This window comes from Barbus barbus (genome assembly GCF_936440315.1).
Source record: "Barbus barbus genome assembly, chromosome: 46".
Taxonomy (NCBI): domain Eukaryota; kingdom Metazoa; phylum Chordata; class Actinopteri; order Cypriniformes; family Cyprinidae; genus Barbus; species Barbus barbus.
The window spans coordinates 22,040,086-22,057,877 of record NC_136724.1 but is presented as its reverse complement, the minus strand read 5'-3'; the positions used below and the strand labels follow the sequence as shown (position 1 = coordinate 22,057,877).

Below are 17,792 nucleotides of genomic sequence, written 5' to 3'. Positions count from 1 at the left end.
AAATGACACTTGGTTTAATATTATGTCAATATATATATATATATATATATATATATATATATATATATTAGTGCTGTCGAACGATTAATCGCATCCAAAATAAAAGTTTTTGTTTACATAATCTGTGTGTACTGTCTAATTTATGCATTTATAAATACACATGCATGTATATATTTAAGAAAAATGTTATGTTTATATATTAAAATATATTTATGTACAATATAAATTATATGAATATATATATACATATACATATGTGTTTGTATTTTTATATACAGTACACACTCATATATTATGTAAACAAAAACTTTTATTTTGGATGCGATTAATCGTTTGACAGCACTATTATATATACAATCAGCTTACATTTAGATCAAATTCTGCCCCCCAAAAAGTGGTTTTTAATATATTTTTGTGTATTCATGTACACAAACCCACAGAGATGATTAGTAAAGGCTGGTTTTATTGGCAAACACCAGTGTTTCTTTTGAAATAAATCTGATTTCAATGCAATGTGTTCTTCATTTTCAAGAATATTTTCACCATCACATTCCCAAAGCAAGTGCATCTCTTATGTACATTAGACTGTAAAAATCTTCAAAAACTAAAAAACAAGTTGGCTGATTGTTTTTAGCACACGTTTGATTGTGTACAGATTCCCTTTGTGTTTGATTATCATCTAATCATTAGTTATACTTATTTTTCCTCATAAGTAGCAGCCTGATCGCTCCTCTACGAGAGAGAGTCCAGTGTGTCGAGTGTGTGTGTGTGTCAGGTGTATTCACACAGGTGTCCGCAGCCGGCCGGACAGTGTTTGGACTGTTTAAGCCACTCCATCATATGCTCCAGGTGTCCTCCGTGACTGCAGCCCTGACACCACACAAACAAGCCTTTGACCACGTGATGACACACCGCACACACGCTCGCACACTGGTGGCACCTATGAAATACACACACAAAAGAATTTTTCAAATGATAAGATTTTAATTAACTTTTTTTTTTATTAGTTGATAAGTGATATAATATTAAATCAATTATAATAAATAAATAATATAATTATTTTATTATACTTTTTATTCTAAATATTACAATAAAATGCTTATAATTTAAAGTTAAATATATTAATTTTATTTATTTATAAAGTGTGAAATTCTCTAAAATCTTAGCAATTTTTCCAAATGATATTTAATTAGATTTATTTAATTTATAATAAATGAAATCAAATGAATTAATAAGTGATATAATAGTAAATTACAATAAACATATTTATAATAAATCATAATTATTTTTTAGAAATGTATACAGTGCCCTCCATAAGTATTGGAACAGTAAAGACAAAATTGCTCTGTTGGCTGTGGAGTCAAGACATTTGCAAATATGATTAAAAGATGAATATGAGACAAAACTACAGAATGTCACATTTTATTATTAGCCGTTTCAACACATAGATGTTTTACCAAATAAAAAGAACAGCACTTTTAGAGTTCATCCCACTCGTTGATGTGAGCATAAGTATTGGGACAGTTGAACATAAGGCAGATATAAAAGATTAAAAGCTATTATTTAGTTGCAGATCCCTTGCACACAATCACAGCAGTGAGTCTGTGACCCATAGACATCACCAGACTCTTGCTCTCATCCTTTGAAAGACTTTTCCCAGCCTTTAATGCAGCCAATCCCAATTCTTGCTTGTTTTGCGGTGTTTCTGCCTTTACTCTCCTCTCCAGCTGGTGAAATTCATGTTCAATCAGATTTAAATCTGGAGATTGACTTGGGCAATCTAAGACTTTCCATTTCTTTGCTCTTATAAATTCCTCGACTGAACTGGCAGGGTGTTTTGGGTCATTGTCCTGATGCAATATGAAGCACTTCCCAATGAATCTGGTGGCATTTTCTTGAATATTGGTAGGCAAGATGGTTTTGTACCCTTCCAAATTCATTCTGCTACTGTCATCATACATTAAGTCATCAGTAAAGTTGAGAGGGCCTGTTCCAGAGACAGCCATGCATGCCCATGCCATGACACCACCTCCACCATGCTTTACAGATGATGCTGTATGCTTGGGATCATTTGCAGTTCCCTTTTTTTCTCCACATTTTTGCTTTCCCATCACTTAGATAAAGGTTCATCTTTGTCTCATCGGTCCATAAACACAGTTCCAAAACTCTTCTGGCTCACCTTTGGGCTTTTTTGCAAACTCTAATCTTGCCTTTCTATTTTTGGTGCTGGTCAGAGGTTTGCATCTTGCTGTGTAGCATCTGTAATTCTGTGTCAAAGTCTCCTGAGGACAGTAGATTGTCAGAGCATCACCCCAGCTTTCTGGAAGTTGTTGGTGATTTTACAGACACGTCTTTTAGGGTTAATTTTCACAGCTTTTATGATTTGTCTGTCATCAACTACTGTTGTTTTCTCAGCCGATCAGGTAGTGGTTGGTTGCTGGTGGTTTCCAAACTCTTGATTTCTCCATGCCCTTTGTTTTTGCTGGAGCTCTAACTGACTTCCTCTTTTCTTTTAGCATCCAGATTACTTGCTTTTCTCTCAAAGTCAGCTCCCTCATCTTCATCCTGGTTTGTGTGTGTCATCATCGATTGTAGGATTCAGAATACAGAAGTAATGGATATAACTGATACGACACATTCCCTGCTTTTAATATCTGAAGAATTAATGCAACAGGACACAGCTGATCACTTAGAAAGACCTGTGAGGCAACTGCTCCAATACTTATGCTCACATCAGAGAGAGGGATGAATCTCTAGAAGTGCTGAACTTCTTAGCTGGTAAAACATCTATGTGTTGAAACGGCTAATAATAAAATGTGACATTCTGTAGTTTTGTCTCATATTCATCTTTTAATCATATTTGCAAATGTCTTGACTCCACAGCCAACAGAGCAATTTTGTCTTTACGGTTCCAATACTTATGGAGGGCACTGTATATAATAAAAACAAATCATAATTATAAATAAAAAATATTCTATTTACTTATAAAAGTGGACCCATATAGTGTAAAATTCTCCAAAACTTTGTGATTTTTTCCAATTGATAATATTTTAATTTAATGTATAATAAAACTAAATATATTAGTTTTACTTATTATAAAGTGGACCCAAATTGTGTAAAATTCTCAAAACTTTTAGCAATTTTTCCAAATGATAACATTTTTATTTATAACAAATAAAATAAATTGTGATATAATAGTACATAAATTATAATACATTCATGATAAATTATTATTAAAATTTATTATACAATTTTATAATAATACATATTTATTTATAATTATAATTGAAAATTAAATATATTAATTTTATTTAGTGGACCCAACTTAAATTTTATAATAAATATATATATATATATATATATATATATATTAATTTTAGTTGTTTATTAAGACATGTAAACATTTCCATAAATATTAAGAGAAAACAAATACACCTTTAAATGACCTTTAAACACATTAGATAAAGGACTGTAGGACTGAAACTCACAGCTTAGTTGATTTCTGACTTAACAAAGGAAAAAAAACAGATAAAAGTCAGGGGAGGTTACCTGTCACAAATCCAGCCCTTGTTGCTCATTGGTCTTTTGCAGTTGCTGCAGTTGATGTGTAAGGTGGTGGAGGCTTGATTCAGACACATGATGGCGCCGCACGTGCTCAGTTTGATCACCTCGTTGCTGACGTTCCACAGCTCGAAGCGCTGCAGCAGGTCGATGTAGGACATGTACCAGTGCTCCTGAAACACAAACAGAGTAAAACATCCCAAATTGCCCCCCATACCCTCATTCACTATTTCCTACACTTATCCACTCATACAGTTCACTTGAAGGAGTGAAAGAAAATGAGTGAGTGAATTCGGACACTGAGTGCACTGGAAGGACTGCCGCTTTTGCATAGTTTGCTTGCTGTTTAATAATCATTTGAAAGAGGCAGCTCCAGTAGTAAGAATGAAGGATTTATCTTGAGCTCTGTCACGGAAATTATATATAAAGCCTAGTTAAACAATTTAATAGTCAATTTACAATGAATTTGTACCTGTGTTGTATTACGCTGTGGACGAGCGCTTTTAAAATGAATGGATGATTCACCTGTGAGCGCCATCTTCTGGCGAGACGTGGGAATTCACTCGGCGCACGACTCTCACAGTGCATTATGGGTTATCTCTAGCCGTTGAGTGTACATTGGTTGTACACTCGTTTTTTGCAGTGCATTGTGGGATTGAATGAGAGTGCACTGAGAACGTCGAGATACAGCCCACATGAAGAAACCTACACTTCCTGTCAAAAGTGGGCGGTTTTCCTCACCTGCGTGAGCTCGTCGATCTCCTTACGGATGCGGTCGCCCAGTACGATCAGCACGGACACGGCCATCTGCACGTCGCCCTGCTCGGCGTAGTAACACAGCATCTCCTTCACGATGGGGCAGAAGAACTTGGGTGGCAGGTGAGGCGAGAACAGCAGCTGCGAGACGGAAATGAGACTGAAGGACTCCATAGGAGTCAGACACGTGCTTTCGGCTTCGCTCCCGCTGACGTGGGGCGACTCGGGCTTCTCCTGCACTGGCTCCGGGGCCGAGGGATGGTCCATGATCTCGTGCCGTAACGGGAATGCCTCCTGAGGGAGCAGGTACTCGGGTTCCTCTGCTGGAGAGACCACAGTGTTTTCATTTGACTTTTTACACCTATACCTGTGAGTTGTGTTTGGATGTGTTGACTTGACTTCATTTTTATTGCCACATCAGATTCACAGGCTATTTCATGGCAAACAACAGTCAATATTGACATTTCGGTGCTTCTTGTGTTGACCAACCTGCCTGGTTGTCGTGCTCCATGCTGTAGAGATCATCGTCGTCCAGCTCAGCGTCTCCAAACAGATACTCCGCCTGACCCTCGCTGCCCTCCGTCTCCTCGTTCTCTGCACACAGGAACACATCTTTATACACTGTTTTTCTGGCAGCTAAAAATCTGGACTGACAGCTGAAGACCATGGAGACACTGGAGGAGTAAGTACTACAGTATATATTATTACATAATCACAAATCAAAATCCATCTTTATAATAACTGTGAGGCAACTCATTAACCCTTAAGTGTTTAAAGGGTTAGTTCACCGAAAAAAATGACAATTCTCACATCATTTACAGTTCGTTCCCAATCTGTATGACTTTCCCCTGGTTTCACAGACAAGGTTTAAGCCTAGTCCCAGACTAAAATGTAAATCTGAGCTGTTTAAACTGAAAGAAACTTGCACTGATTGATCTTAAAATATATCAATACCTTTGTTTCGTCTCAAGAGGGACACCAGTAAGTGTTATTTTCTAAGGCACGTTTGTAAAAATTACTTAAATGTCCTAACTGAACTATGGCCCAATCCTAGCTTAGCCTTAGCACTGTCTGTGAAACCAGACCTTTATGTCTTCTGTGCACCATAAAAGCAGAAGTTTAGCAGAATATCTAAGTTGCTCCAAGTTGAAAATGCACCATAAAAGGACCCCATATGACTTGTGCAGTACTGTATATTCCATCTTCTGAAGTCATACGATTGGTTTTCTAGAGGAATAGACAAACTGAATCCGCTGCTCAATGTCAATCATATAGGTTTGCAACCATATGAGGCTGAATGATGAAAGAAACATTATTTTTGGGTGACCTATCCTTTCTCTTACAAATGTTTTGTGTTTTCCTTCTGCATTCGCTTGCAAAACTATTGAGCTGTTTGCGAGCAAAGTTTAATGGGCAAACAGAATGGTTTTGCGAGCAAATGTAAATGCAAAGTTTTGCTGGTAAAGGCAACGATGTGGAATGCAGAAGCTTTGAGAGAGCAAGCACAGAGTTTGCTTTGTAAACACAATCTAGCTGATTGTATCTTGGCACATTGCATTTCTTTTACTGGTGTCTCATCAGGATGTGCTGCGTGTTTATATGTCTGTGTCTCACCGTCATTGTTGTTGAGGTTGGTCTCTAGGCTGTGGAGGTTGTCTTGTCTGTTTTCTTTGTTTCTCTCATTGAGAGCAGCGCTCATCTCCTTCATACTGAAGCTGCAGTACAGGAAGCAGGTAAAAGATAAGAGTCGATGAACGGTATTAGAGATTGTATTCAGAAATGAAAAATCACATGTGGTAATATCAGTACCTGTTGACGAGCGGGAGGTTTCCTGATTTATTCAGATTGTGATTGGTTGACAAGGACGGATTAGCCGGCTCTGAAAACATGATTCGCAGCATTGTCCATGTGGTTGATTCCTGTATAGTATAAAAACATAACAAAAACCTTTGTAAAACAGGGTTTGTAAGGAAACTGTAGGGGATTTGTGAATTAATGAAAAGCTAATCTTTCAGTATTAATCATAAAAATATGTATTCAATTAAAAAAAATAAACATGGAAGCCTACATTAGATCATTTTATACTGGTCTTATGCTCTATATCAATTTTTTTTTTATTGCAAAATGTATTAATTTAATTTTTTACTTTTTAAAATATTTATTTATTTTAATAAGTTAACTTACATATCAGGAATATTTTTTTTTTAATATAAATATTTTTATTTATTTATTTTTATTAAAGTTTTTTTAAGAAAGTAAACCAATAACAGAGAACCATGAACATGCAAATGTGGTGTAAAATAATTGAGATATTAACTTAAAATATCAAGGGGGGACTTTAATATAATATTGTAGGTCAAAGAAGTTCAGTTGACAAAAAAGGTTAAAATACAAACGAACCCCATCAAAATCGATCTGTACCTGTGGTCTGTTGAGTCTCTTGGCAACTTGAGCGTTGTGCTCACAGAGTTCGGCGAAGGGTTTCCCGCTCAGCAGGTAACTCTGCGCAGTGTTAATGAACCAGTCCATCCCAACACCGCTGCCCGCTTCGCTCTCAAACACACTGAGCGCGCTCGACACCTGCGCAAACTGCTCCGTCACATCAGGCTTCTTGAAGAAGAAGATGGGGTACCGCCGATCGCCGCCTGGGTAGGTTTTACGCCCCACGTCCCCTACAGACTGGGGAGCTATAAAGAAATACAATGTAGTATTAACACCGAAAAAAGCATGAGAAACTAATAATTACACACTTACAAGGGTTTGAGAAAAAGACATAAAGGCAGAGGAAGTACAATAAATAAATAAACATCGTAACATAACATAAAAAATATCTGTGCAGCTAATTTTGAACGTAAAAATGTTGGTCAAACCGCACCCTAACACGATAGAAATAACACAATAACATTAGTGCTGTCAAATGATTAATCGCATCCAAAATATACGGTTTTTGTTTTGCATAATATTTGAGTGTTCTGTGTATATTTACACACACGTACAGTATATATTTTGAAAATATTTACATTAACATGTTTTTATTTATATGCATATGATTTATATTATACATAAATATTTAATATTTAAATATAACATTTTTCTGAAATATATATATGCATCCATGTGCATGTATTTATATGTACACACAGCATACATACATATATTATGTAAACAAAAACCTTAATTTTGGATACGATTAATCGTTGGACAGCACAAAATGAAATAGATGGGAATTATTACATTTCTCACATTTGATAGTTTTTAGAGGTTTTGAATAATAAAAAAAAAAAGGTAATTGCTAGTTTTTTTTCTCACAATTTTGACTGTTTTCTCAGAATTGCGTGCTATAAACTCGCAATTGCGAGTTATAAAGTCAGTATTGTGTGATAAACTCTGAATTCTGAGAAATAAAGTCAGAATTACGAGATAAAAACTCGCAATTACCTTTTTTAATTTTTTTATTCAGTGTCAGAAAAGGGCTTCCATAGTTTTCTGGTTTTACATTTACATGATTTTCGGTGAACTGCATGGAAATCAATGTGGTTCAATTTGACCCAAAACACCAAACCTGTACCCAGTTTTTCAACACCACAGGAGGGGTTACTGCAGTTCACCCGGGTCACTCACCGGTCATCAGACTCTCTTTAGCAGCAAACGCCAGGTCTCCGAACAGCCCAAAGCACAGTCCCTCAGGATTGGCGCGGTCCACGGGTCTGCTGGCGTCTTTAAACATGTGCTGGTACAGCGTACTGTCCTTGGACCCCGACAGCAGGAAGTAGGGGTCGTGCTGGTGCCGCCACACGATTCCTGTGGTCACGTCTTTGTGTTCCTCGAAGGTGGCGAAGGGGATGAACGGCCGGCGGACGTCCCACACGTAGATGTTGTGGTCCACCATCATGGAGCAGGTGGCCAGGTGATATCGGCGCTCCGGACGCCACTTCACCCTGGCCACCGACGCTATGGTCTGAACGCAGTAGATCTCCTTCACACGGTTGGTCGACATGTCCCAGACTTTCACCATCTTGTCACGTCCGCCTGTGGCGAGCCAACCCCTACAAGACAGAGACAAGCGTTATATACAAAACAGAGCCAGAGAGATTGAGCTAAAATCCAAGTGGATGAAAAATGTGTAACATTTACCAACTAAAATTAGGCAAACAAAGTTAGCTTTTGAGTATTTATTAAGTAGAAGTTTTTGTTTTGAAGAATTTTTTTAGAATTTGACTATTATCACTACTTTCTTCTTATTTCTTCTTTAAGTTTAGAATTTTATTATTGTTATTATTGCTATTATTATTATTATTTAAATGATAATTTCAATCATTTGTCTTCTTTTTTTAAATGTTCATTATTTATGTTTCATAAGTCATTATAAAAAATTCTTATAATAATAATAATTATTATAATGTATTAATATTATTAATAATTGTATTATTATTTCCCTAATTTTATTTTCCTTTTTAAATGTTCACTTCAAGTGTAAGTTTAGAATTTTTATTTTACTATAATATTATTATTATTACAGTAAAAATGTTACCTTTTAAAAATATTAACTTTCATTAAGTTTTTAAAGTTTTCTATTCAGAGTTTTTATTATTATCATCATTACTTTTACTAATATTATTATTTCCTTTTCATTTTATTGTCCTTTTTTAATTTTCAGTTTTCTCTTTTTTCTTAAATCATTATTTAGTATTTTACTGTAGTAATAATAATAATACCATACTAGTTATTATTATATTCTGAGCTCATATTATTATATTATATTATAATATATTATATTCTTATTTTATTTCCTTTTTAAATGTTCCCTTTTTTAAGTTTGAATCATTATTAAAAATTTTACTGTTGTCATTATTAGGGCACAAGCCACTAAGGCCCAAGGATTATTCTTATTATAATTTTTTTTATTTTTCCCTCGACTATCCGGGGGTTTTTGGGGGGCCTTAATGTGCTCAACAACTCTTCAAAATTGGCACACACATTGGAATCCGCGGTCATTAGGACCCCTGGAACACAGTCAGAAAACTTGATGTATAGCTCACACATACTTGCACGTATTCATGTGAAACTCGGTACACATATAGATCTCTTTGAGCCGAACAACTTTCATGCTGCATGTCATAGGCTCCGCCCAACAGGAAGTTGGCTATTCAGGGCTGTTTAAAAAGCGCATGCTCTGGAATTTGATATACTCCTCTGAGGATTTCCAACCGATTGCCATCAAACTCGGTCAACATGATCTCAAGACATTGGGGATGCTAAACTGCGAAGGGATTTTTGATATCTCGAACGGTTTGCCCGGGGCGAGGTGATGAAGTTATGGCGAGAAATGAGAAACAGGAAATGCCTAATAACATCCACATACATTGTCTAATTTTGATCAAACTTCAGGGGTTTGTTCGTTGTATGATGTCGATTGCATAGATGTGACTATTATGACAAAGTTATAGCGCCACCATCTGGCAGCAGGAAGTGTATTTTTACTCAATTTGCTTCAAACTTCATCGGAATAATGTCAAAACACGGCCGATGTAAAACAGTCAAGGGAATATTAATATCCAAAATACTGTTGGCATGGCAACTTGTCAAACTTGAATGTTATTTTACGATGATTTTGAGGCAGATAACATGTTTAGAATTTCATGAAACTCAACACACACATCAGTATTAATGATAGATAGACACTGGCAAAAGCTCATAAAAAGGCGGAGGAGGCACTCTATAGCGCCACCTTTTGACAAAACGTGGAGGGTTAGTTTTAGCTACAGTCACCAAACTTGGTGCATACATTGTTCTCATCAAGCTGGACAACTTTCTAATTTACAGTCATTAGCTACGACCAACAGGAAGTCGGCTAATTGATTTTTGATGTGGAATTTTGCCAAAATATGGCAGTGAATTAATGCATACTCCTCAGAGAAGAATTACACTATACACACCAGACTTTGTCTACATGATGCCAAAACATTGAGGAACTTAAATTGCGAACAGATTTTGGATAGTTTGAACGATGTTTCCGTGGCTATTTTTTTAAAATAACAGTAAAAAAGGAAACAGTAATTGTCTTATATTTTTAAAGTGCATTATCCAAACTCTTCAACACTTTTTACTTACAGAGAAAGAGTCATTCTGAGGAAACATGCTTAGTTTAAAAAAATGTATCATGCTCAGGGGCCACAAAAAAATGAAAACTATCACTGATAAATAGGTGAAGACTGTAATACCAAGGATGAACACCAGATGAAGTCAGAACCTTAATCCTGATGAACTATCTGATCTGTATCTCTGTGTATCAGAATGAAAAATAATGCACAGAATCAGTTGAAATGTTCTGTACTGTCAATATACTTTTACATGATTATTGTAGAAACTATAGAGCATTCAAAGCTTTTTTTTTAAAGGAAAAATAATTAAAACATTTATATATTCTAATATAGAATAAGAAATCTTTTAAGTCGGACCCTTTACTGCTCAGTTTAGTTAAGAAACATACACATAAAATAAGTTCATATGTATTTTACTGGTAATATAGTTTTATATTATTGTTTTACGAATGCTTATAGATAATTACAATTTTAAAATGGTAATAGATCATAAAAGTGTTGGCAACAATTTACAATAAGGTCTCTTTGGTTAACAAACTAACATGAACTAAAAAGGAACAATATATTTTTAAATCATTCATTAACATTAATAAATGTTATATAATTATAGTTCATGTTAACTAGTATAGTTCAATAAGATTAACATCAGTTAATTACAAACTAAAACTAAGTATAAAGAACATATTTTTACTGTATTTATTTGTGTTAGTAAAAAATAGTTTATGTTAATTCATGGCACAGTAACTGTTGTACATTAACTAGACATCTTAATTAATAATGTTGTAGTACATCATGATATTAACTAATATTAATAAATGCTATAAAAATATTGTTCATGTTAACTTATATAATGTTAAAAACTAAAATCTTATTGAACATTTTTATATATTATTCTCTTTGTTTGTGTGTTTGTGTGTGTGTGAGACTAATATTAATAAATCCTATACAATTATTGTGTATGTTAATTAAAATAGTTGATGTTAATAATTGTATATATTGGTGTGTGTGTGTGTGTGTCTTGATGGTTCGGATTAACCCTTTCATTACTGTATCCCTTAAATCCAAACTGCTACAGAGTTACTGTAATGCATGTGCCCGCTGGGCACCGTTTTCCTGATGCCACCGGGGTGGCGGTTGCACTAACAAGCCTGCCATCGCTGCTTGCAGCTATATTTATTATTATTATTATTTCCTGTCGTTTTATTTTTTAGTTTTAATGTGCTGACCTGTGAAGCTACATGCTATTCCAATACAAATGTTAGAATTTTAATAAAAAGTATTATTATTATTAGTTTAGTTGAGTGTGCACACACTTGTCCTCAGGGTGCCAGTCACAGCAGAAGACGGGTCCGGTGTGTGCGGTGAACATTCTCTCGTATCGGTCGGGTCTGCGAATGTCCCACAGCTGCACGTTTCCATTCTCAAACGAGGCCGCGAACGTGAAATAATCCTTAATACTGAACTGCACATCTCTCACGCTCTCAGACTGACCTGCAAAACACAGACTGGTGTTCACGTTGTGTACAGTCTCTGTGCAGCATCAGATTTAGTGTCTAAAATGCTTCAGATGTGCTTCTCATTAAAGTGCATTGAAAATAGGTTCTTGGATGATGTTTTGTGGCTTTATAATGTGTAAATCAAGCTTTTCATAAACATTCATCAAGCTTTTATTTTCTTTACAGAAAATTAAAGTTTCAACATTATATTTAGTAATAGCTTATGAGTGATGACTATGTCATGTTGATGTCCTTATGGCTGAAATGTCATGTATATATTTTTTGACATTTCAGCCTATGCACATGCTGTAGTAAAGTCAGAGACGCTCATCTGCACATACCAGAAAAGGTGCTGATGCTCTCCTTCTTGCGCAGGTCAAAACACTTCATGAATCCGTCCTGAGAGCCGGACAGCAGCATGTTGACCTCAGTGGGGTGAAAACAGACTTTATTGACCGTGCGCTTGTGTTCGGTGAACAGCTGCTCCTGTTTGTTACGGCAGGGCCGCGCCAGATTCCACGTCACCACGGCTCCGTTAGTGGCGGCGGTGGCCAGCAGGTTCTCCTCCATCTGATGCCACATGACGTCCGCGCAGCTGAAGTTCAGCGAGGGTTTGCGTCCCACGCGCAGGTTCAGCCGCTCCACGAAACCATCTTCCTCCAAACCGTAAATCTTGAAAATATTTCGCCCGGCAACCACCACCTGAAACATGTGGTGATCAATTACAAGTTAGACTGAATATTCATTTACATACTACTAATCATTTAAATGACAAATAATTACTAAAATATATAAATTCATAAATCAATAATAAAAATACATATAAATAATAATAATACATTTAATTTATTTAATTAACTATATATATATATATATATATATATATATATATATATATATGTGTGTGTGTGTGTGTATATATATATATATATAAATATGCATATATATAAACGTGTGTGTGTTCGTGTGTGTGTATATATACAGCAAACACCACCTGATCACCCTAGTGATTAATCCCAAATTAACTGTATGTAATAACTAGTATTTTGAATGTGAACATTTATTATTGACAATTATTTAATTGTTAATTTATATTAGTCATTGACTGATTGAATATTTATTTACATATTAAAATCATATAAATGACAAATAAATCACTAAAGTATATATATTTAAAATTAATTAATTTATAGCAATAAATATGAACAATAATAGATCTTTGAAAACTTAATGAACTTAATGACAAATTATCAAAATTAAAATATTTTGCACGGCAACCACCACCTGAAACATGTTGTGATCAATAGCAAGTTAACGGTCTCTAACGACATTACCCAAAAATAGTATTTTGAATATTAATATTTATTGTTGAGATTGAATTATTATTTATTTATATTAGTGATTGACCAATTTAATATCATTTACACATCATATAACGTACGTATATAAAATATTACATTATATACAATTAAATTATACACATTTTAAACAATAAGCTAAAAAAAAATTAATACATTTAAAATATTTTGCCTAGCAAACATCACCCGTAATATGTTCTTATAAAATTAGTAGTATCCAAAAATAGTATTTTAAAAGTGAATATTAATTATTGACAATTAATTATAATTATTAATACTGATATTAGTCACTGACAGATTAAATACTAATATTAATTTTCATATTAACATGATATAAATGACTAAAATATATACATTTAAGACATTAAATAATAATAAATATAATTTAAGAATTAAGAAATTATATAAATTTAAATACTGCTTTATTATAAGTTATATAAATATAAAAGTTATTGTAGTAATTTTATATTGATCATTTTGGTCGTGTGAACCATCACAAAAAAAAAAAAGATTGGAGTAGAAAAATCGAATTGGGCTTGTGTTATATCCTTTTCACCTGCGTAGCATCCCGACACACGCTGATGGCGTTGGCAGGTGCATCCAGGTGGCAAAACATGGTACAGCCACTGATAGTGCTGACCCTGGTCATCTTCTCCATCTCAAGCTGCAAAATCAAGAGAAAGAGAGCAAACAGAGGTGGAAACAAAGAAAGAGAAGAGAGATCGCTAAAACAGCTGCTGCAGGTCCTTCTCTGGCCAGCAATATGAATGAACATCTCATGGAGGCGATGTGACGAGGTGCATTTATATCTCCAGCAATACAGTAATAAAGCAAGAGGTTCACACTTACGCTTTGTGTCCAAAGCCTGTTCTGTTGAGTTCTTTTTAAATAACCTTTCTGTTCCTCATTCACCGACTCCAAACCAAAACCTATGAGAAAATGAGGCCAAAAACACATATTTCACACACACACACAAAATCTAATATATATATATATATATATATAATTATTCATTATAGATCCTATTTGTATAAGTACATAATCAGATTTTTTTTTTTAAAGCACAAACATCTTAGAGAATTTTAATGCTACTGTTTAATTCAGCGCAACACACAATTCAGTTTTTTTTTTATCTCACCATCTGTGTTTCTCGCTCACAGCTCGAGATAAAAATTACACCTCGCGTGACAGACACGCATACCTTCACAAGATCGCGGTTAACATCTTTATACGGAATTACACACCGACCTGCAGAAGAGAAACAAGGCAGCAGCTGCAAAAAATATCAACATATCAGCAAAAAATAAATAAAAACAGATTAAATAAATACATGAAATGTAAACATGTTATCAGCAAAAAAGAAATACAATTAATAAAAAAATAAGTGAAATGTAAAGGTTTATATTAATGCTGTCAAATGATTAATCGCATCCAAAATAAAAGTTTTTGTTTGCATAATATATATGCGTGTGTGCTGTATATATTTATTATGCATATATAAATACAAACACATGCATGTATATATTTCAGAAAAAGTTTATGTTAATATATATTAAATATATTTATTTATAATATAATATAAATTATATGAATAATATTTTCAAAATATATACTGTATGTATGTGTATTTATATATACCTAATAAATATACACAGAAATTTATATTTTTTATATATATACTTGTATTTATTATTATTTTGTCTATAGGTAAACAAATAGATACAATATAGACACAATAGATTTTATTGCTAATGCTATTATTATATTTATTAGTACAGTGCATGTTGTGCAAATATTTTATCTGCCAGTAATTTCACTGCAATATTAGTTTATAAAAATAAATGCATATAAATACCAATTAAATGTAATGATTTTATATAAGGGTTTTTATTCACCTCAAGCATACTGGGCGATTGGTGCTTCGAGATTATAAAAATGCAATACATTTTGCAACACGATGATACTACAGCTGTATCTTATTATGCATGAATATTATATATAGTAGTAAACACGATTGTGTTTCGGAGCTCGTGGCAGTCATAAAAGTGCTTTAAAAACAGCTCAATTCAGCAGTAATGACTCACGCAGCACGAGTCAGTAATACAGCCTTCGAACATGAGTGTTCAACTGTAATATGAGTTTAGATATCGCTGAAATAACTTACCCTTTTAAAAACAAACGTGTCCGTTCATCACGAGAGGCGGATGTAGAATCATTGTTTACCTTCGCGGCTGACGTCACCTCCGGTCGCATGGCGCGCTGCTTCAGTTCAGTCACACTTTAGGAGAGCTGCATGATAACTCCTCACACAGAAGCATATTTGTCATAACACATCCCGGTATGATAATATGCTGTTATGTCGCGTGCTATATTTGTTTGTTAATGTTATGAAGGAACTGTTGTGTTTGCATTCTCTCCGTCAGTCATGTCTGTGAATGAGAGCCTGTATAACTGTGAGGATCCAGCTGTGTGGAGAGCAGTTCATGGGAAATACTGGACTGTAGTAGAAGCCAAGGCAGCTGTGAAGGGCAAGACATCTGGAAAACTCTTGCAGCTGGACAGATGGTTCGAGTTCTTACAAGCACACACCAAAAATGTATTTTTATGATCATTGCAGCATTTGCATATTAATAATAATGGTATAAATTTAAAATAGCATGTTATTTTGTTAGATTATAAATATTGTAATAATTTTAATTAATAAATTTTTGCGTGCTCATCGAAATGAGCCATTATCATGCAGTTTAATTGTGTCTATTTGATATATGAACAAGTTTTCTCACAGATTAATACATAATGTGTTTTTATGTTAATTATTGTATTTACATCAGGATAGGATTGAATATTAATAATAGTAATGTAAATTACAAATGTAAAAAATAATATAAATACTAAAATTAGTGTTAAAATAAATTACTAACATATATACATTTAAAATAAATGATTAAAAAATATAATTTTATTTAAATACTTATACATGCATTTATAAAATAATTTATATAAATTGAAATATTGTTCAATTATATACATTTAAAATGATTGTATTTTTGCCTACTCATCATAATTAACCATAAACTTGCAAATTGACAAAAATTTAAATGCCTTTATTTGATATGGGCCACATTTAAACACCCAAAATGTGTTTTTATGATCATTACTGTATTTGTATCAGAATAGAATTTAATATTAATTTATATAGTAATAATCATAAATGACTAAAATTTTGAAACATAATAAACTATAGAAATTAAAATATTGTTACATTTAAAATGAAAAAAGCCAAAGAAATTAAAGTCACATGAACAATCACCAAAAAATATATATTTGAGTTCTCACAAACACATTTTATGTTCATTATTGTTTTTGCATCAGAACAGAATACAATTGTAGATGTAGTAAATCTTCTGTCAGGTTTCAGGAGGAGCTGCCAGCAGCGATCTCAGCCCGATCCGGGCGTTTCCTCACACACGCTGAGCTCGTCAAGATCATGGAGTGGAAACTGACTGTAAGCGCATTAGAAATAGATTCACACCCTACGTAATTAACAAGAACCATGATGCCGGAAATAAGCGAGTGGCTCACTGGTTGCATGCGGTGAAGTTCACACTTATGACATCAGATCAGTTGTGCACAAGTGCGTTTCCCTCTTTGATGATTGATGATGGATACTCTCTAACAGAAAGGGAAGTTCAGGCCTCGTTTGCAGCAGCTGATTGGTTCAAACAGCGAGGAGGCGGTTCAAAGCTCGACCAGCAAAGCTTTCGGTTTGTTGCCCGACGTCCAAGCGGCGATTACAGAACTGTGCAAACTCAAAGGTGTCGGGCCAGCAACGGCATCAGGTAAACACTCGCCCATCAAATCACACATGCATACAATAACTGTATTAATAATATGCACCTAACTGTCTCTATCAGCCGTGCTGGCGGCCGGAGCTCCAGGTGAAGTGGCCTTCATGGCTGATGAAGCAGTGGAGAGCATCGCTGAGCTCAGACCGGTCGAGTACACGGCCAAACATTATGCACTTTTCCTCCAGAAAATACTGAACAAAACATCCCAGCTTAATAAAGGTAAGAGATTTAAGATGCATGTTCAGCTTCAAGCGTTCTTCATGGGGATCTGACTGCGATGTTTGCTGTCTCAGCGGACGGCCAGCGGGACTGGACTCCTCACAGGGTGGAGCAGTGTTTATGGGCCTGGGCCGTGGCCAATCAGATTCAGCCCTCATTATTACAGGAGTTTCGTCTGATGGATGCAACACACACTGTGGCCAATCGGAAGCCAGAGAAGAGGAAGACAGCTGATGAAGAGCCCTCGAAGAGACAGAAGACGGAGAGATCTTGAAGAGCAGCACTTCTCTGTTATTATCTGGATAATATTATATTCAGCACTTTCCTTTGCAAAAGTATGTCTTTTTGAGATATTACTCCAAGATCTCAAAATGCACTTCACAAATGCTTTTCTGAATTTGTAATTGTATGAATGTTTTAATAACGCAATAAAACCTTTGTAAAGATTACAAC

At 34.6% G+C, this 17,792-nt stretch overlaps 2 protein-coding genes across 6 annotated transcripts; one reads left to right on the top strand and one right to left on the bottom strand.

Moving 5' to 3' along the window:
* Positions 1 to 443: 443 nt before the first annotated feature.
* Positions 444 to 15,511, bottom strand: LOC306864790 (GATOR2 complex protein WDR24). Of its 5 annotated transcripts, none has more exons than XM_079409022.1 (14): positions 15,437 to 15,486; positions 14,411 to 14,520; positions 14,122 to 14,201; positions 13,829 to 13,936; positions 12,256 to 12,616; positions 11,732 to 11,909; positions 7,939 to 8,363; positions 6,739 to 7,004; positions 6,127 to 6,236; positions 5,932 to 6,032; positions 4,807 to 4,911; positions 4,303 to 4,637; positions 3,550 to 3,734; positions 444 to 940 (listed from the first exon to the last, which is right to left on the bottom strand). In XM_079409022.1, the coding sequence occupies exons 4-14, from the start codon at positions 13,928 to 13,930 to the stop codon at positions 772 to 774; spliced, it is 2,337 nt and encodes a 778-aa protein (XP_079265148.1). In that variant the 5' UTR covers positions 13,931 to 13,936; positions 14,122 to 14,201; positions 14,411 to 14,520; positions 15,437 to 15,486; the 3' UTR covers positions 444 to 771. The 5 variants fall into 5 exon arrangements, with proteins under 5 accessions (XP_079265148.1, XP_079265147.1, XP_079265145.1 ...); XM_079409021.1 differs by having other exon boundaries at positions 445 to 940; positions 4,303 to 4,640; positions 14,474 to 14,520; positions 15,437 to 15,511; XM_079409019.1 differs by having other exon boundaries at positions 445 to 940; positions 4,303 to 4,640; positions 14,411 to 14,545; positions 15,437 to 15,499.
* Positions 15,494 to 17,792, top strand: LOC306864791 (uncharacterized protein). The gene is made up of 6 exons (XM_079409023.1): positions 15,494 to 15,610; positions 15,696 to 15,837; positions 16,684 to 16,777; positions 16,952 to 17,111; positions 17,187 to 17,339; positions 17,414 to 17,792. Exons 2-6 carry the CDS (start codon positions 15,698 to 15,700, stop codon positions 17,611 to 17,613), a joined length of 747 nt encoding a protein of 248 aa, XP_079265149.1. The 5' UTR covers positions 15,494 to 15,610; positions 15,696 to 15,697; the 3' UTR covers positions 17,614 to 17,792.

Excerpts from the sequence above, each read along its gene's own strand:
- LOC306864790 (XM_079409021.1), bottom strand. The coding sequence starts at position 13,930 with ATGGAGAAGATGACCAGGGTCAGCACTATCAGTGGCTGTACCATGTTT. Across the intron at positions 8,364-11,731 it reads GACTGGCACCCTGAGGACAA|GGGTTGGCTCGCCACAGGCG; the intron begins GTGTGTGCACAC and ends TCTGTCTTGTAG. Across the intron at positions 3,735-4,302 it reads AGATCGACGAGCTCACGCAG|GAGCACTGGTACATGTCCTA; the intron begins GTGAGGAAAACC and ends TTTGTGTTTCAG.
- LOC306864791 (XM_079409023.1), top strand. The coding sequence starts at position 15,698 with ATGTCTGTGAATGAGAGCCTGTATAACTGTGAGGATCCAGCTGTGTGG. Across the intron at positions 15,838-16,683 it reads CTCTTGCAGCTGGACAGATG|GTTTCAGGAGGAGCTGCCAG; the intron begins GTTCGAGTTCTT and ends ATCTTCTGTCAG. Across the intron at positions 17,112-17,186 it reads CGGGCCAGCAACGGCATCAG|CCGTGCTGGCGGCCGGAGCT; the intron begins GTAAACACTCGC and ends TGTCTCTATCAG.